The sequence below is a fragment of the Gymnoscopelus microlampas genome, assembly GCF_963454915.1.
Source record: "Gymnoscopelus microlampas genome assembly, chromosome: 24".
Classification (NCBI taxonomy): Eukaryota; Metazoa; Chordata; class Actinopteri; order Myctophiformes; family Myctophidae; genus Gymnoscopelus; species Gymnoscopelus microlampas.
In genome coordinates this window covers 8,520,756-8,541,447 of record NC_139961.1, presented here as the reverse complement: position 1 = coordinate 8,541,447, position 20,692 = coordinate 8,520,756, and the positions used below count along the sequence as shown (strand labels likewise).

The window sequence follows — 20,692 nt, the reverse complement described above, 5'->3', positions numbered from 1 at the left end:
GAATAGCCCAAAGTGTAAAATATTGCTTTTTAGCTCAAATCTAAAAATGACACAGTTCCAGGTCTTAATGGGTTAAGGTAATAAAATCAAGTGCTTCTGACACCAGCAGAGGGGTGGAACGGTGTCTCTTCCTACACATAGCTGCCGGAAGACCTTTTAGGTTAGGGGTGGGCGGATTTGGGTTCGTTTTTTCCCCAGTTTTTGGTTTCTTTATTTCGGGTTTTAGGGTTAGGGTTAGGTTAGAGTTATGTTACTTACGGTAATTCATATTTTTGCCTGATTTTTACTGATTTATTATTAAAAAAAAAATTAAAAAAAATTTGATGGGGGGGGGGGGGGGGGCGGGCACCCCTACTTCCCGCGGTACTGTTCCTACATGGCCTCAGTTTACAAGCCGGATGCTAGCCCTCGATTGTCGTTCACCGAAAAAATAGTGCCGTCCTAAAAATGTTGATGTTCTCACAAGTATAGTAATGCAAACCTGTGTGTGTGTGTGTGTGTGTGTGTGTGTGTGCAGTTTGCGTACCGCTCCAAGGTGCGTCCCTGTGTGGTGTACGGAGGGGCGGACATCGGCCAGCAGATCAGGGACCTGGAGAGAGGCTGCCACCTGCTGGTGGCCACGCCCGGAAGACTGGTGGACATGATGGAGAGAGGGAAGATTGGACTGGACTACTGCAAGTAAGAGACGTCTTCTTCTTAACGTTGATACGTTTCGTGCTGTAGAAGCCCCGACGCGGAAGTGCATGTACGCAAAGCGTGCGAGACGGCGGAGGGTCCCGACTAACGCCTGGAACAATACTATTTCTAACGCGATCCTCCATTGCAGAGTGATCGCCGAAAACGTCTCACTTCCGCCACGTTAAAAAGGAAATAGGAGATATTAAGCTTTTAGTCAAGGAGTTTAAATTGGAGCGGCGGGCGAACGGAAGCATTTTTGGACATGGATCCACATCCGGCCTCTCCTTCTTAGAGACTCCTTGGATGATCCCAAAGTTTCGTTAGAGTGCCCCACGTGGGAAAAATACATATTTAAAGAAATGGGCCAAAAGCGGTCCGGACCGTTTTGGCACATAACGCATAGCTTCTCAAAAGCGGTCCGGACCGTTTTTGGCTCAAAATGTGTTAAAAATGTCCACTTCAAAAACATATAGACATGTTCAAAGATTTGCAAACATGTTCAGTTTTGAAAATAGCAGATCTCCAATGTTGTTGCCTGTCATTTCTGTTATTTTCGTATAGCTAACGCTAAAATCTAAAATGACACAGATGCTGATATTACCATGTTATTTCCTCCCTCTCTCTCTCTCTCTTAGCTACCTGGTCCTGGACGAGGCAGATCGCATGTTGGACATGGGATTCGAACCTCAGATCAGACGCATCGTGGAACAGGACACCATGCCGCCCAAAGGCCTCCGACAGACCATGATGTTCAGCGCCACCTTCCCCAAAGAGATTCAGGTGTGCTGTGCCACTGTTTCCCAAACTGTGGGCGGGGGGGGGGCAGATGATTACCCGTAGCTTAACCCATTGAGACTTGAAGCCGATTCTACATGTCTCCTAAATCTCAACTGTTTTCTGGAAAACGTATGTTTCTATATCAGCGGTGCTCAATCTTTTTCATGTCAAGGACCCCCAAAATTATATGTATTTGGCCGCCGACCCCCATCAAAATATTTTGTTCCAGGGACCCCCCAGAAGCAAAGATTGAGTTAAAAATGTTCGCTTTAAAAATATATATATTCAAAGATTTGGACACATTTTCACGAATTTTAAAAAATAGCAGATCTACAAGCTCGTAGCGCGGCACTCGGTGCCGCGCTATGAGCTTGTATATCTACTATTTTTGAATAGCCCAAAGTGTAAAATAATGCTTTTTAGCTCAAATCTAAAAATGGACAGTTCCAGGTCTTAATGGGTTAATGCGTAACATTGTTTTCACGCTCAGCAGTAAACAAACCAACATACAGTATAAGTGTATACAGGGTATCTGTGCATTTCTAAAGTGGCAATTTAAGGACTTTTAACACATTCATTGGCAGGGGTTTTTCTAAAACAGGATGTAGCCTCTGCCAGCATTTTTTAGCATTCGTTTTAAGCCCCGCGTGGGAAAAATATATAAAAAGAAAAATGGGCCAAAAACGGTCCGGACCGTTTATGGCACATGTAACGCATAGCTTCTCAAAAAAAACGTTTTGGCACTCAATGTGTTAATGACGGTGGTCTCCGTCAATAGCAGGGAATGTGCTAAGACCTTTTTAATACCTCTAAAATTCAAATGATAAAAGTAAAAAACGATACTATAGAAAATGGTCAAACATTGGCCAAATTGTCAGAAACCTAAGAAAGAGGCACAAATTGTGAAAATAGCTGAACTACAAGCTCACAACGCCTCGCGGTGCGAGGCGTTGTGAGCTTGTAGTTCAGCTATTTTCACAATATGTACAGTATCTATGGAACCGAGTCAAACTAAATGTAATGCCTCAACTTAGGGGTGTGCCGATACACTAATTTCACCAAACGATACGATATTGGGCTCACAACTTCGATACGATTTCGATACGATACGCACTTTTTTTTATTATGAAAATATATGGGGTAGAAAAAAAGCAAATGCAAACAAATAATACTGTTTTTGCAATATTCAGACATGCAAACTTGTAGCTTTTCAGCTACAATAGCCGTTTTGAATCCAAATAGGGCAATAGTGTGACACCTGACCCGAAAAAACAACAACATGTTGTCACCCTTTTCACCTCGGGGCTGTTTGCATGCCTGATTATAATGATTGCAAAAAAACAAAAAACATTTTTTTTTTTTTTACGATATTTCTTTCTAAAACTATTTCTTCTTTCTAAAATGACACTGAGGCGTTCCCGGCTTGAAAGGTATAACAACGTATGGGTGTAACAGGGTTAATCCATGGGTTAACTCAGTCGTGTGTGTGTGTGTGTGTGTGTGTGTGTGTGTGTGTGTGTGTGTGTGTGTTCAGGTCCTAGCTCGTGACTTCCTGGAAGAGTACATCTTCCTGGCGGTGGGCCGCGTGGGCTCCACCTCGGAGAACATCACCCAGAAGGTGGTGTGGGTGGAGGAGAGCGACAAGAGGTCCTTCCTCCTCGACCTGCTCAACGCCACAGGTGAGACACACACGCACGCCACGAATAACGCCTGCCCTGCCCTGCACACACAACAACACCACTCACTACACTATCTTATTGGTATAAACATGTATGTGTGCTCCCATGCTGAAGCATTTCCCCTGTTAGCTATTGAGTTAAACATTAGGGGACATTTGTCACACAATGAAGGAAACAAAACAACAACAAAAATAATATTTGAACCGAAAAAATATTAAAGTTGTGTGTCTGTTAGGAGGTTAGGTTATGTAGCTCAAAAACTTTGAAACCCAAAGTAGATATTTCTGTTCTGTGGTGAGTTTAGTGTCTTTCTTTTGTCCTCACCAGAAGCAAGAAACAAAAGTACATTAAGTTCTCATGTATTCGCCAAGCGGTGAACGTATCTGCCCTTTTTATGTAAGTGTTGTCCTTTTTATGTGCTAGCAAAGTCGTACAATGTCCGTTTAAAACCCTGCAGTACCTGCGTGTGTCACCTTCTCTCTCATTTTCAGTCACATTGACTCCCTAAAATAATAACAAAGACGTGACGTCATACCCGTGACTGTTTCGGTTAGAGCCTGACCGATACCACATTGTTTGGGTCCGATTTCGGAGAGTCCCTGTTCACCAATTGCAGATGTTTTGACCGAAACTTTGTCAAAAAGTGCAAAAGCTGCACTATGTAACTTTCCTCTTCTACCCCGGATTTGAACCCGGTTTCCCGCGCAAGTGCTGACGTTTTTAGCATTGAGCTAATAGAGTCTGCCTGCTTGCTTCGGGGGGATAAATTGAATCTTGACCATCAGGTCAAAATTTGTGCCGGATCCTGTCTGTGTCTATAGGTGAGACAGGACCTTTGACACGATCTAAATGTCTCAATAGCAGGGCAGGGAGACAAAATACAACCTCAATTGTTTTAAGTTACATTGTATTAACATTCTCTACCATACAGATTGGACAAAATGACATTTTATTCACAATAAATTAAGTTGCATAGTGCCGCTTTAAGCTTCATTATATCAAAAGAGCATTCAACTATAACAATACCATGAACAAGCAAACAAGTGAATATGAAATACACTTCAACAACTTAAAACCTATTCAAAACATAGTTTTAAAAGAATAGCCTACATAACTGCAATATATATCTAACAAGCTCACAACGCGTGGCATTGCGACACATTGTGAGCTTGTAGAGAGGCTATTTTTGAAAGCATAAACTTTTGTCCAACAATGGCTGATGCATCAGCCAAACTTGATATTTCTGTTGGGCCGTAGTATCGATTAAAAGTCAGACGGGAACCGTAGTAAACAACAAAAAAAAGCAACCCCATATTTTGCCCACAACAGAGGTTGTGAGATTTGACTGAAATTGTCAGAGAACGTGGTTTTTGGTTTGTGTCTGGTGTTTATACATGGCCGGTTGGTGTGGTTTTTATCTTAAGTGATCCCCAGCGAGGTTCAGGACAATGCAGGAGACAACATAGAGAAACCCGGTAAGATATTTGTACTCTGACAACTTTTCTGTCATTCCACACCCTTTTGTTTTTTTTTTGTTTTGTTTTTTCTCGTTTAGTATATATATTTTTGCCTGCTTCCTCTCTTAACGTAGTGGCTTTTTCTGACTCCGCCTGTCCTTTATTATTATTATTATTATTATTATTTTTAGCATCATACATATTGCTATGTGTCATTACGTTTGCCTCATTTGGACATATATTTCGGTTGATTTTTCTTTCTTGATTCAAAAAGTCGTAGTTGAGTTCGGTGTGTGTGTGTGTGTGTGTGTGTGTGTGTGTGTGCGCGTGCAAGAGCGAGCGCACGTGTGTGTGTGTATATATGTTTTTGCCATCGTGCGTGTTGTGAGCCTCGTTCCGAGGCAGAGCCCCCCATGGAAGGAGTTTGGCCCGGCTCTTGTCATGGACACCCCCGGCGATGCCACTTAAAAAAGCTCCGCATACTCTGTTGTCCGATGAATCGCGGAAATAGAAGACCTACAAGCTCACAGGGCGTTGTATCGCGTCGCGTTAATGAGCTTGTAGATCTGCTATTTGAAAATGTTTGCCCAAAATAGGGACGCCAGCGGTGAAAGGGGTTAACCCATTTAGACCTGAGGCCGATTCTAAAAACACCTTCTAAATCTAAACACCTTCTAAAGTTTTTTGGAAAAACGTCTGTTTGATTTGAATTATATATTTTTTTAAATCATATTGCTATATATTGTTGTTGTCGGGTGGAAACCTTGTATGTCATGAACAGTTCCTTTTTTATTATTTTAAAAACTATTTAAAATAGTCGATCTACAAGCGCACAACGCCTCGCGTCGCGAGGCGTTGTGCGCTTGTAGATCGGCTATTTTCACTACTTTTGTAGGACACACTTGTGTGATGAAGTAGGGCCTTAAGTTACAAAAAAAAACAAAAAACATTTGAAACTTGAAGATACAAGGTTCCTGCCCGACAGTGACAATATATAGTAACAACTGAAATTACACAGATGCTTTCCTGGATTGAAAGGTATGGGTCTAAATTCAATTCAATTTTATTAAAGTGTCAAATCACAACAAGTTGTCTCAAGACACTTTACATGTAGAGAAGAGACCCGACAATCCCACCCTGAACAAGCAATTTTTGCGACAGTGGCAACGAAAAACTCCCTCTTAACTGGAAGAAACGTCAGGCAGACCCTAGGTTCTAGGACGGCGGCCTTCTGCCTCGACCGTAAATGGGTGAATATACAACGGTCAGTGTGACCCACTGCCAAATACATGTTGGCAAACAGAGCATTTATTTTTCTTTGTGTCAGACCAGTGGTTCTAAGCCTTTTCTGTAGCTCTGGTCCACAGCATTAGCGAGTTCTCTCCAAGAAGTCGTGATAATTCCCATAGACAGAAACTTCCACTACAGAGCGAGGTCTCCGACTGTAGTAAAAAAAAAAGATTTCACCCACTCACCGAAACAAAGGCAGTTTTATAATGTTGAAAGACTATTCTCCTTGGTGGGAGACATTTCAGGACAGCCACCTGTTGTGTAAAATCCACTTTTTTGGGCAGATAATAAAACATGTCTGCCAGAAACTATTTTTATGTACTCAACTGCACCCTCTACAGATCTGGTCAACATACATTAGCGTTAGTAGGACGCAAAATATCGAGGGGAGGAAAAAGGAAACGAATGCAGGTCAAAATACAGGTGACAAGAAGGTCAGTTGGCTCTCATGCATTGAAGGAGAGGCATGAGCTCGGCCCTGGCCTCCCCTAGGCTGGTGAGGGGAGTGTAGCGCCCAGGATCACTTAGAAAATTGTCACCGGGTGAAAAATAAAGGTTACAAAATCGAGGGATAAAAATGTATTAAAAAAAAAGAAAAACGAAAATCTAAGAATTGTCAAAAAAAAATTAAATAGCAGATGTACAAGCTCTTCGTGACGCGATGAGAGCTTGTATATCTAATTATGTTTCTAACCCAACGCATCTGTGTCACTTTAGATTTCTTTGGCTATTCAAAAATAGCAGATATACAAGCTCATAGCGCGGCACCGAGTGCCGCGCTATGAGCTTGTAGATCTGCTATTTTTGAAAAATTGCGAAAATGATTTTTTTTTGCAAATCTGTGATGACAAAATGCTTCAAACCCTCCCCCCCTCAAAAAAAAAAAAGAAAGAAATCCCATGTCAGTGGCCAAACTCTTTCTGGGAGCATCTCTTGGTCACTGTGTTGAGAGGGAACCACAGTGAATATTATTATCATTATTATTAATATTTATGTACTTTTAACGTTCCAGTGGTTGCTGGTTTGCTTCCCTCATGCTGCCTGCTGCTCTGTTCTGTTCAAAACAAAAACAAAAAAACAATGAAACGCATTCTGAAATGTTTTCATGGGATTCAGAGGCACTCGCAAGAGACGCAAACTGCTTTTACTAAAAGGTTAAAACGGTGCATTTACACGGCGCCTTTCTCCCAAAAGCGCTTTAGAGTCCAGTATGAACTGCCTGCATGTATGCAGTCTGCTCTGCCACCAATCGCTCCGGGGGGGGGGGGGGGCGGGTGGGGGTGGGGGTGGGGTTGGGGGGGGGGATTTGGAGACATACGTGCTTGTTTTATGTTGAGCAAAAAGCATATCGGAGGTAGAGAAGTCTTTCTAAAACCGCGTTCACACTGACCTCTGCAAAGATACAGGCTTCCCCCATTACTTTGTCAATGGAAGCCGTCGACATGAAGGTATGAAGATGCACCCGACGTTTGTAGCCGAGCTGCGAAAGCGACAAAGCTGCCAAAAAAGTCGAGCTGCTTTCAACTCCAGCTACAAATATGCTGCGTGTAGCTTTGTATTTTGTGTCTTTTGTATCTAACAGTGTGAACATAGCATACGAATGCCGGTGGGTGGGGGGGGGGGGGGGGGGGGGGAATAAGAAGAAAACAAAAAGACAGACCTGTTTGAATGTCATGCGCACCGGTGCGACCAATTCAAATGTTTAGTCACACTTGATGGGTTATTTTTTTTTGGGGGGGGTGGGGGGTGGGTGGGGGGGGGGCGCTTGTGTGACCAAACCGGTCACACACTCAGGAGCCCTGCTGTCACGTGCCTGTCATCTCTTAACCCTTTAAGACCTGGAACGCATCTGTGTCACTTTTTGATTTGAGCTAAAAAAAAAAGCATTATTTTACATGTTGGCTATTCAAAAATAGCAGATCTACAAGCTCGTAGCGCGGCACCGAGTGCCGCGCTACGAGCTTGTAGATCTGCTATTTTTTGAAAAACTGAGAACATTTGTGCAAATCTTTGACTATATATGTTTTAAAGCGAACATTCGTAACTCAAATCTTTGCTTCTGGGGGTCCCTGGATCTAAATGTTTTGCGATGGGGGTCCGCGGCCAAATTCATATAGTTTTGGGGGTCCTTGACATGAAAAGCTTTGAGCACCACGGATATAGAAACATGCGTTTTTTGACATTACTGTTGGGATTTAGAAGACATTTGTAGAATCGGCTTCAGACAAGAACCATTGAGACATGAGGCCCATTCTACAAATTGCCGTCTGAATCAGTAGTGCTCAAACCTTTTTCGAGCCAAGGACCCCCCCCCCCCCAAAAAGGATATGTATTTGGCCGCGGACCCCCCATCTGAATGGTGTTTTGTCCCAGTAACCCCCCAGAAGAGAAGATTTGTGTTAAAATAAATCTAAGGATGGGGGAAAGGGCCTACTCTCTGTGTGGAGTTTGCATGTTCTCCCCGTGTCTCCTAGGGTAGTTAATACCCTCACAAAAACATGTAGTAATCCTGGTCACTACACTGCCTCCCCCTGGTCAGCCGGGGCGCCTGATGGAGGGGAAAGGAACTGGTTGGAATAACGTGTTCCTTCCGTGCGCTACGTCCAACCAGGGAAACTCTCCTCCTGTCGGGTGACAAGAAGGTCAGTTGGCTCTCATGCATTGAAGGGGAGGCATGAGCTCGGCCCTGGCCTCCCTAGGCTGGTGAGGGGAGTGTAGCGCCCAGGATCACTTTCAAAAATTGGCACCGGGTGAAAAATAAGGGTTACAAAATCGAGGGATAAAAATGTATTAAAAAAAAAGAAAAACGAAAATCTAAGAATTGTCCAAAAAAAAATTAAATAGCAGATGTACAAGCTCTTCGTGACGCGATGAGAGCTTGTATATCTAATTATGTTTCTAACCCAACGCATCCGTGTCACTTTAGATTTCTTTGGCTATTCAAAAATAGCAGATCTACAAGCTCATAGCGCGGCACCGAGTGCCGCGCTATGAGCTTGTAGATCTGCTATTTTTGAAAAATCGTGAAAACGATTTTTTAAAATATTTTTTCCCGAAAAACTGTTTAGGATTTAGATTTTTTTTTTAGAAGCGGCCTCAGGTCTTAATGGGTTAAAAAAGGAAGACCAAAGGTTCAGCCCCGTAGTAGTAGTAGAGAATGAAGGGTTTGAATGCATTCTCTGGACCGACGGTTCAAAAAGTCTCTCTCCGGCCCCCCTCTAGGGAAGGACTCGTTGACCCTGGTGTTCGTGGAGACCAAGAAAGGCGCCGACGCCTTGGAGGACTTCCTGTACCGCGAGGGCTACGCCTGCACCAGCATCCACGGCGACCGCTCCCAGAGGGACCGCGAGGAGGCCCTGCATCAGTTCAGATCGGGCCGCTGCCCCATCCTGGTGGCCACAGCGGTTAGCATCTATAGCCGTCTGTGTGTGTGTGTGTGTGTGTGTGTGTGTGTGTGTTTTAGACCAGTGGTTTTCAACCTTTTTCATGCCAAGGACCCCTTAAATTGATATCACATTTGGCCGCCGGACCCCCGTTTGAAAATGTTTTGTGCCAGGGACCCCCCCAGAAGCAAAGATATCAGTACATTTTCGCTTTAAAAAAATATAAATATTCAGAAGATATGCACACTTTTTCAAGGTTTTTCAAAAATAGCAGATCTACAAGCTCATAGCGCGGCACTCGGTGCCACGCTATGAGCTTGTATGTCTGCTATTTTTGAATAGCCAAAGCTAAAGTGGTTAAAAATGATTGTGACGCCATGTTAACACATTTAGCTGGGGACCCCCTGGTACTACCACTGGTGGTCCCCGGACCACTGGTTGAAAACCACTGTTTTAGACAGTGGGGGCGGTGGGTTCTCACTCAACCGTAAACAAACCAACATACAGCATAAGTGTATAAACTTAATACGCTAGGCCTAGGGTTTCTAAAGTGTCGTTTTAAGGACCTTTAAGACCTTTTTGATACCGTTAAAATAACATAAAAAAGACCATTACTGCATCAAAGGTAATCAACAAACTATACTATAAAAAAACTACATTGGCCAAATTGTCTAATATTATCTAAGAAATAGGCAAACATTTTGAAAATGGCCGATCTATAAGCTCACAACGCCTCGCATTGCGAGATTGTAGATCGGCTATTTTCCCCAGTTCAAATATGACATTTTTTGGGGGTCCCGCCCTGAAAGGTTAACCCAATGGTCCACGGGATCGCAAACACTGACTGTGAATGATTTACACAGTTAGGTTTTCAGGGTCAGTGATGATGACTTTGTACGTTGCCGATTTAAAAAGCTGTGTGGGTCAGAATTCAAACTTTTAAGTCCTCACTAAAGAACTGGCTTAACAGCGACGGAACCCGATTGACTATAAATGTATAAATGTCTTGTGTCCGATCAAAAAGAACTGTACTTATATAAGGGGCCGTGTCTGTGAGCTGCATTGCCATGCATTTCTATGGTAAAGACGCGCCGGAGTGCTCCTCCTTCAAGTGGCCGAGCATCGCGCTGCAGCTCTCCAGCATTTCTTTGGCTGAGCGCTTTAAGCTGAAAAAGTTAAAACTTTTGGAGAGAAGTGCCGCTCATACCTTAGCTTTTGCTGAACTGACGCCACTGTAGTCTAGGCAAACTAGCTCATTTTTTACCTAAAAGTCAAAAGTAATTCTAACAGATTTTTTCCTTCTCAGACCATTTCTATGAAGTCACCAGAACAACATACTTTAACTTTTAAGTCCTAAGAAATCCTGGTTATATGCGTAAATATGCTTAATTGGCATCAATACAACATGGCTGCCAAATTATTGTCAAAAAGCCATGTAAATGATGCTCATAAAAGGCTGTCTGTGGACACGGTGCATAATACTGCTTTTATTCCCTCCACGTTCAACAGGACCACAATGAAAATAACATTTTAGCTTTCTTGTGTTGCGCCATCCTTTTGACTTTTTTTGTATGCAATGGTGTGTTGTACATGTGACTATTATTGTCAATGAATGAACCATTTGAACCCTAGCGTCCCTAACTCCCTATTCCGAGGAGACATGTTATGAGCTTGTAGATCGGATGTATTCGGTGTGTTAGGCTGGGCTCCAGCCAAGATGCAAGATTGCTTTATTTGTTTTATGTGTTTTCCATCTGCAAGCAGCGTTAGAAAAAAATACTAAATTGTGTTTCTCCATACAAGAATAAAAACAAAAGCCACATTATAGTGTTAATTTTGTTGACTAAACAATTTCAGATGACTAAAATGGGACTAAATCTAAATGGTGTGTTATTCAAAAGACTAAGACTGCCACATTAGTAAATAGGGGTTAAGTGGTTAACTTCTGGTTGAGACTATTAACACTGGCAGTGTTAATTTAATTTTGTTGACTAAGAATTTGATATTTAATCGACTAAGACTAGACTAAGACTAATCAATTTCAGATGACTAAAATAGGACTAAAACTAAATGGTGTGTTATTCAAAAGACTAAAGGCCTTTGCAGTCAGGGTGCGATTTTTCTCATGTACACCGGCTCCCAATTTGACAGATATAGGAGTGGTGCCAACCACTCCTATATCTGACTTTGTCCGTCCGTCTGTGTGTCCGTCCGTGTGTCCGTCCGTCCTTGACCAATCAGCACGGCTGATTGGTCAAGCTTCACGTGACACGTGACAATATGGTGTCGCGTGACAACATATTGTTGCTGATTGCAACACAAGGATGTAACCAGTTACACTTTCGAAGGCACCACTCTCTTCACACTGGGTGTGATTTTTTTTTTCCTTGACATGAAAACGTTTGAGCACCACTGATGTAGAAACCACTCCTATATCTGACTTTGTCCGTGTGTCCGTCTATATCTGACTTTGTCCGTGTGTCCGTCTATATCTGACTTTGTCCGTGTGTCCGTCTATATCTGACTATATCTGACTTTGTCCGTGTGTCCGTCCGTCCGTCCGTCCGTGTGTCCGTCCTTGACCAATCAGCACGGCTGATTGGTCAAGCTTCACGTGACACGTGACAATATGTTGTCACGTGACAACATATTGTTGCTGATTGCAACACAAGGATGTAACCAGTTACACTTTCGAAGGCACCGCTCTCTTCACACTGGGTGTGATTCTTTTTTTTTCTTCAATCGAACCCAGTTCGATTTGTGCGTCTTTTCGCATGCTGTAAAAACTGATTGACTAATCGCACCCTGTCTGCAAAAGGCCTTAACACTGCCACATTAGTAGATGGGGTCTAAGTGGTTATATCATTTATCAACTATATACTCACACTGCCCTCTCCTTTTCTCATTCCTCCTGCTCTCTCCCCATCCGGCCACCAGGTGGCAGCCCGTGGTCTGGATATCTCCAACGTCAAGCATGTCATTAACTTCGACCTGCCCAGCGACATAGAGGAGTACGTTCACCGTATCGGACGCACAGGCCGCGTGGGGAACCTGGGTAAGGATAATAAATGTCCACACATGAAAGACGGTATGCTATTGTTTCCATGGAGCCATGGCTTATGGCTTGGCCATTGTGAACTGGGAGACCCATTTAATCGCATGAATCCATTTAGACCTGGAACGCACCGCGTGTCATTTTTCAAGATTTGTTCGGGCTATTCAAAAATATTTTTTGAAAAATAGTGAAAATTTGTGCTAATCTTTGAATTTATACATATTTTTAAAGCGAACGTTTGTAACTCAAATCTTTGCTTCTGGGGATCTCTGGAAAAACATATTATGAGATATTTTTGTTTTTTAAATATTTAAATATTTTATGTCTTTCATATTTTTTTATGTAAAAAAAAAAAAAAAAGGATTTAGAAAACATTTTTAGAATCAACCTCAGGTCTTAATGGGTTAATTATTACATTCAACCCATTAAAACCGGGAAAGCACTTTGTGCCGCGCTGCGAGCTTGTAGATCTGCTATTTTTGATCATTTTTTAAAAAATCTTGAAAGTGTGAGAACTACTGCTTGCAGAATCAGCCTCAGGCCTTAACGGGTTAAGTGCCAAAACAGAATGCTGAAATGTACAGTCAGTCAGGCAATGGTCAATGCTTAGAATAAGAGGAATAGAATAGTCCCCACTTCACTGTATATTTGCACATATGTGTTTTTGCATTTACCCATCCTATAATCACTAGGAGCAGTGAGCAGCCATTCTACGGCGCTCGGGGCACAATTAGGGCTTAAAGGGATAGTTCACCCCCAAAATGACTTTTTTTCTATCGATTAGTCACCCCCATGGAGACTTGAATTGATGGATATTTTTTGAGTTTTTGTCTCATTCCTAAGACAATAGATTAGATGACCGGCAGCGGTTCCGGTAGGAGACACAAAGAGCCTCCTTTGTGTCTCCTACCGGAACCGCTGCCTACCGGTCCGGTGGTCATCAAATTATTGGTTTAGGAATGCGACAAAAACAAACAAAAAAATACCCATGAATTCAAGTCTCCATGGGGGTGACTAATCGATATAAAAAAGGTAATTCTCTGGGGTGGAATCGCACCTGGAACGACCAGGGCCTCTGGCTTCCCAGGCGGGCTCACTAACCACTCGGCTTATGGCCCCCCCAGAATGTATGTACGACTAATTGTACGACTTGTGCTCTCTGTGTGTGTGTGTGTGTGTGTGTGTGTGTGTGTGTGTGTGTGTGTGTGTGTGTGTGTGTGTGTGTCTGCTCAGGACTGGCCACGTCGTTCTTCAACGACAAGAACGGCAACATCACTAAAGACCTGCTGGACATCCTAGTGGAGGCCAAACAGGAGGTTCCCTCGTGGCTGGAGAGCCTGGCGTACGAACACCAGCACAAGAGCAGCAGCAGAGGCCGCTCCAAGAGGTACACACACAGTTTTTTTTTTTAAATAAAGATTTCATTTTTTTGGGGACTTTTATGCCTTTATTTGTAGGACAGTAGACTGACAGGAACCCGCGACACGCTGTCAGGCTGGCATTGCAGCCTAGGGTGCCTGGACTGCCACGCCACAAATCTGCTGTTAAAAATTAACACTGGTGGCCTGTGTTCATTTTTAACACATTGACTGCCTAGATCGAGTTAACTCGATATTAACTTTTCATCACTTGCCTGCCAAGATCGAGTTAACTCGATTTTAGCAAAAAAAAAATATATATATATTTTTTTTTCACTTTTTTTTTTTTAATTTGACCCAAAGACCAAGGAGATATGAATTTTCGAAGATCTTTACTCTCATCCACTTCCTTGTTAACTTAAAACTTTAAAATTGTGTATCTCGGCTCCTGAGTACTTTTTTTTTTTTCATTGAAAAATCTCTGGCAGGAATAACAATAGGCAGTGAAAATAATTCAGGCAGTCAATGTGTTAACATTAGTGATAGTCTTTTGAATAAAATGTAATTTAGTTTTAGTCATATTTTAGTCATCTGAAAAGTTGTAGTTTTAGTTGACTAAATATCATAAGATTTTCTTTGACTAAATCTACAGTGGATTTTGTCGACAACATTTGTTTTTGCCGGTGCCTTGATGGCGTCGTATTAACTGATTTTACACTTTGTTGCGTGGTGAAAATAGCCGATCTACAAGCTCACAACGCGCCTTGCTGCGACGTGTTGTGAGCTCGTAGATCTGCTATCTTCAGAGCGGAACACCCGAGCGCAACCAAGCATAAAATGACTTGGCTCTTTAGTTCTACTGGATCTCTTCTCCACTAGATCCCTCCCTGACATGTTTAGTCTAGTTTTTATTTGTTGACGAAATCGTCAATATATTTAGTCAAATATATATTGGGTAAAGCGAAGTCCAGCGTAGAAGGGCTTGTCGGTGCTCCAACAGGGACAACTGGCATCAGAGAAAATAACAATACCCGGGGTACTTCAGGAGAGATTACCCAAATGAAATGAAACTGTTTGACTCTGAGGAAGACGGAAAGTGGAAACGTCAGTCACCCCTTGCAAAACAATAAATCACGAGCAGACCAGTCCAGTGCTCCTGTTTATTTTGTTTGGGTAGTCTCTCCTGAAGTGCCCAAGTATTATTATTTTCTCTGTTTATACTACTGTACTTGTGAGGACATCAACATTTTAGGACGCCGATTTTATGAATGCCATATTTACAATTTTGTGATTTTTTATTTTATTTTTTACCGTAAGCCTAAAGAAAAATAGCAGATCTACAGTTGTCGGTCAGCAATTTTTCGGTGCATGACACCATCACGCAACTAAGTTTAAATCAGGCATAACTCGTATCTCTAATCCCTAAACCTAACTTCTAAATGTCTAATCCTAAACCTAACCCCAATCTGAATTGTTTTCTAATAGTAAAGATATTTTTTCAAGCATGAAACGACCCCTTTTTTTTGTGCCGACCAAAATGGTCCCCACAACGTCCATTTCTCGTATTCTTTGATTAATTCATTGAATACTTTATTAACAGTTGTGCAGATTGTACGGTTTACAATGATTGTTAAAAGGATAACTTTCCAATGTGGTCCTGTGTATTCAATTCATTCTGCTATACTTGTGGGGACATTTAGCCCTCACATGTACAGTATAGTCATACAAGCGCACACACACACACACACACACAGAGGAGCGCTTTGCCGTTCTTGAAGTTCTTGTTCGATGGGAGCTTTTCTAACGTATGGTTTCCCACCCCCCAAGGTTCTCCGGCGGCTTCGGAGCACGCGATTACCGGCAGACCAACACCGGGGGTGGCGGAGGGGGCTTCGGAGGCCGCGGGGGCCGTGGCCAGGCGGGGCACGGCGGGAACCGCGGCTTCGTAGGAGGTAAGGGTCTGTTCGTCGTCGCACCGGTTCGCACGTGAAGGCAATTCCAACGGGACTAATGGCCCGATTTCTACTTTGTTCCGCGCCGTGTCTGTGTCACACATCGAAAGCAGCCGCTCTACAAGCTCGTGAGCTTGTAGAGCGGCTGTTTTTCGGCGCAGCGCCGCCGCCGCGCAACCAAGTGTAACATCAGGCTTGAGAACATTAACGGAACACGTGGGAACCCCAAAGCCACTACAGTGCTGATGTTTAGAGATGGATGTTTTTACCAAGGGGCAAAGCTTGGATATTTACCATGAGGCCAACACAGAAGCTTATGAATGGCCAGAGTGTGGCACTGCGGTGTCAGAAAGAATTTATTTTAAGGCAAGTGAATGGGTTTTTTGACAAACTTTAGACTAGATTTTCTTACCGTAATAAAAATGGGCATAAATTCTAGCCGCTAGTTTAAAGTCTCCTTTCAATCATCAGGATATGCGTTTTGCTCCCATTTATTTTAAAATTGACGATAAAGTAGGCTATTCTCTAGGAGGGGCGGGATGATTTGATTGACAAGCTACACAACCAATAGCATTCATTCCCCGCCCCCGCTCTTGATTGACAAGCTACCCAACCAATAATGGTCTGGTCGCATTCTGCAGGATATGACGCGATATTGAAAGATGGCGGACCCACAGTCTTGGAGCAATCGGCTTCATTTTCGGTCTGTAGAAAGCAGGGGAGTGGCTTTGTCCATTCATTTTTTTTACAACAACGTGTGGTGAGCGCAAATTGTGGTCCGATGGCGGTGGGCCTGAACCCTACTTAACGACTCTATGACCACATCATATTAAATGAGTTTAAGCAGGACCAGTGTCCTGGAAAGATAACTCCACCTGTTAACTCAATTTCAACCCATTAAGACCTGGGACGCATCTGTGTCACTGATTTGAGCAAAAAAAATGCATTATTTTACACGTTGGCTATTCAAAAATAGCAGATATACAAGCTCATAGCGCGGAGGGCCGCGCTATGAGCTTGTAGATCTGCTATTTTTGAAAAATCGTGCACATCTTTGAATATATATTATTTTAAAGCAAACATCGTTAACTCAAATCTTTGCTTCTGGGGGGTGGGGGGGTCCCTGGAACGAAATATTTTGTGATGGGGCTCCACGGCCAAATACGTACAATTTTGGGGGTCCTTGACATGAAAAAGATTGAGCACCACTGATGTAGAAACATACGTTTTTTCAGAAAACTGTTGGGATTTAGAAGACATTCGTAGAATCGGCTTCAGGCCTTAATGGGCTAAAGTGTCAAATCGGTGTCTCAAGACACTTTACATTTGTCATGTTCATGGATTACAGTTGGATTGAAGTTCTCAATCGCCACGACTCATTTCAGTCATTCGTATTCCCATAGAAGCCAGCATGTCTTCTATGGAAGCATGTTGTGCATGGAAAATAGCCCGTCTACAACATATTGTAGATATAGGGCTATTTTCGGTTCTATCTTAAGATTAGTAGCATTTGAAGAGGTCAAACTAGCAATATGTTCAGAAGCATCCAACATAAAATCTTAACAGTCTCAGATATTTAATATAAAAGCAAAGGTTTAAAGCCTCGATCTGTAATTTTCTCACCTGGTTGCCAGTATGTTAGAAGGGGGCTCTTTTCGTAATGTTTCACACATTAACCCATTAATACCTGGAACGCATCTGTGTCACTTTAGATTTCTTTGGCTATTCAAAAATAGCAGATATACAAGCTCATAGCGCGGCACCGAGTGCCGCGCTATGAGCTTGTAGATCTGCTATTTTTGAAAAATCGTGAGAATTATTTTTTAAATATTTTTTCCCGATTTTTATTTTATTTATTTTTTTAGGATTTTGAAAATGTTTAGAAGCGGCCTCAGGTCTTAATGGGTTAAAGGTCGTGAGATTTTTTATTTCTGCTTTAATCCATGCATGTTCTCAACTCTTCCCTTTTCACCCAGGTGGTTTCGGTAACTTTTACAGCGGCGACGGCTACGGAGGCAACTACTCCCACTCCCAGGTGGACTGGTGGGGCAACTAGACTTCCTCTCACCCCCCCTGCCTTCTGCTCCCTACTCCCCTACCCCCCCCGCCCCCCCCCAAGACCTCGCCCCCCCCCCCCCCCCCTCCAGCACCTCCTCTTTTCTACACCCACCCCATCCCTCCCTCCTTCCCTCCTCCCTCCCAGACTTGTCTTCACCAGCCGTCGTCCTTCTAAAGAGGTCACATCCGGTCATTTCTTCACCGCTTGCCCCCCGTCCCCGCAAAGTCTTCGTTACCTACCAGCTAGAGGCGCCCCCTTTGTTTAGTCTTTAGTTGTTGTTGTTTTTTTTTTCCTTTCCGTGAAGACCGCTAACAATCCTAGCTCATTTTGTTTTTTTCTTCTGTAGGGAATGCGAAGGACACATTTATATACCCACTGAAGTTTTCTGGTGAACATACAATAACCAACTAAATGAAAACTATCGAGGCGTTTTGCACGCTGCGTGATTTTTTTCATAGTGTATCGTCAAGCGGGACGTTTTGAGAGAACCCTTCCGCTACCCCCCCCCCCCCCCCCCCCCCCCCCCCCCGTAACGTCGACGCTTTGCCTCAGAACGTGAACTCGAATCGCCGATTTTAAAACGGAACGGATCTCGTAGATGACTTGACAAGTCGGTCAGTCAGTCAGACAGACAGACTCCCAGCTCTGAAACCCCTTCTGTAGCTCTGAGGGTCTGTGGGTTCTCTGGCCTAACGGAGCCCGACAGAGAGAGAGGGGGAGCAGCTTAGCGAGAACCTGGGCAGACGTCGGATTTGAACGTACCTTTTTTTGTGTTTTTTTTGTTTTTTTTTGCTGAGACGCTCTTGGTTTTCTTACCAGTTTTTACTTTTTAAACCAGCCTCAGACGTAGTTGTCACTCGTGAATCAAGGTTTGTTATGGTATCCCCCCCCCTACCCACCCACCCTCCCCCACTCGTTGAAAATGTATTCCATTACTATGAGTTCGCCCAGGCCTGAAACAGATGTTTAATATTGAGAGAAGGGTCTAGAGAGAGAAGGAGCTTCCCGACCGTTTTATCGCAGTGGTTCTCAAACGTATTTTTTATTTTTTTTATTTTTTATTCAAGGACCCCCCATGACTCTCATAAGAGTTACACACCTGTGAGGGTTCATTTGGAAGCACCACACGGAACCCTTAGGGTCCCTGGACCACCACCCCGCCCCCCCTCTTTGAGAACCACTGGTCTTATCGGAATGTTTCAGAAAAGCCAGAGTCTTTTGGTTCAGCAAGGAGGTGTTGTTTGGTTGCCCCCCTGCTGGCAACGATGATAGCAAATGTAGACTCTTAGGACTTGTCGTTCTTTATTTCACCGCTTACAAATGACTGCATTTTCCTTATTTTTTTAACGAAACAAAATGGAGGATCATTTGTTTGTTTATGTACTGTGCCTTTCAAAATTAGTACTTTCTTCACTTATTTTATTTTTTTCCCCTTTTGTTCTTATTGTCATTTATAACTGGCCAAAAGAAAATATATACTGGCCAAAATCTGACAAATAAAAGATGTATTTAATGTCCTATTTGGGTTTAAACATTTTCTTTAGTTAAAATTTTATTTGGAAGGAAAAATCAAACTAGGCTTGAACTAAATCAAACCTTGGCAAAAAAAATATAAATAGAATAAAAAAAACATAAAAACCACTGCGATGATGACGCAACGCAACTCGACACGACTTCTCGTTCGTCTTACCGGAGTTCACATTTTTGTCACAGGGTTTTTGATGAGCTGTTTCCCAAAAGCACTACCGCTGTATGAATATCCATTCACACTTCCCTTTAGTGCTTTTTACTCGGCTGACGCTCTTACCCAGAATGTGGCTTGCTTGTGAGTGAATGAATGAATGACTGGGTAAGAGTGAGTCAATGGAAGTAGAAGAAAAAGTACATTTTAAAGACAAATTCAAGTCGATCGGCACTTCTCATCATAGTGGTAACAGCGTTGCTGTCGGGCAGAAACCTCTTATCTCCATATCTTTTAACTTTTTATGTTTATTCGTAAATTAATGCCGCACTTGATCATACTACAGTGTCAGACAAAAGTATCAAATATAACAGATCTGCAAGCTCAAAACGCGCCGCAAAGCGGCCCGTTTTGAGCTAGTCGATCTTCTTTTTTTTTGGTTGCTATTTTTCTATTTGAATCCTGAAAAGTTACAGTTTTGGACACGAGGTTTCCAACCAACAGCAACGACATGCTTTTGGGAATCAAAACCTTGTTTAATGACCGATTTGTCATGTAAATGAGCTCGTTTTCGGGGTTTCCCAGAGCTGTGTTGACTCCGACTTTTCCCTCTGAATTTCAAATCAACAGAGCCACCGATTTTGAAAGGGTTTGGAAAAAAAGCTGTGAAAGTGGATGCCGTTTTGTTGCCCCTCCTGCCGTCCTGGTCTTTATCCGTTTTATTTAAACGATGAGATTGTGCAAATGGAACCAAAATGTACCATTTCGTACGATCTCAGGGTTTAAGGCTGCAATCCATAACCTTAATGTCATGGGATTCGAACCCGGAGCCCCCCCCCCCCCCCCCCCCCACCATGCAACCGCCAAAATGTCTACTGCTGAGCTAATATAGAAAATCAGTTTGGGCAGAGGATAAATCGAGTTTTGAGCGTCATGCATCATTAATTTTCGGCTTCATGCAATGCCACTTGTAAACCAGGTATAGGCCAACTACAACCACCGCAGTTGTTGGTCGCATTGTATTAACATACTCTACTCACTCGCACACACAAGGAATGCAGCTTTGAATTAACGCATTCCATTTAAGGGCCGTCCACACACGGAAGACTATACCTTAATTTATACATCGTTCACCGCTGTATGTCATTAAGCGTTGTGGTACGGGACTCAGCCATCCACCTGAGCTAGAAGGAGTTTTAAAACTGTATCTATAGTTAAAGCTCTAGTACTTGGTGTGGACGGGCCATTAGCGTGCGTGAAAATGAGCCGGCAAGTGACTTGGCGACAACAACAACAACCAGGAAGCAGGAGGATTTGTGGAGC

General features: G+C 43.0%; 1 protein-coding gene across 3 annotated transcripts in view; it reads left to right on the top strand.

Moving 5' to 3' along the window:
• Positions 1-19,206, top strand: part of LOC311040342 (ATP-dependent RNA helicase DDX3X-like) — a 44,142-nt gene extending 24,936 nt beyond the window's left edge. For 2 of the 3 annotated variants that reach the window (XM_084050568.1, XM_084050567.1), the window contains exons 11-19: positions 518-678; positions 1,314-1,458; positions 2,990-3,134; positions 4,559-4,609; positions 9,104-9,285; positions 12,202-12,319; positions 13,553-13,706; positions 15,505-15,629; positions 17,606-19,206. In XM_084050568.1, coding sequence (XP_083906694.1) covers positions 518-678; positions 1,314-1,458; positions 2,990-3,134; positions 4,559-4,609; positions 9,104-9,285; positions 12,202-12,319; positions 13,553-13,706; positions 15,505-15,629; positions 17,606-17,685 — 1,161 coding nt within the window. In that variant the 3' untranslated portion in view covers positions 17,686-19,206. The remainder of the gene's footprint in view (positions 1-517; positions 679-1,313; positions 1,459-2,989; positions 3,135-4,558; positions 4,610-9,103; positions 9,286-12,201; positions 12,320-13,552; positions 13,707-15,504; positions 15,630-17,605) is intronic. The other variant, XM_084050569.1, reaches the window with a different exon arrangement.
• The last annotated feature ends 1,486 nt before the right edge of the window (positions 19,207-20,692 follow it).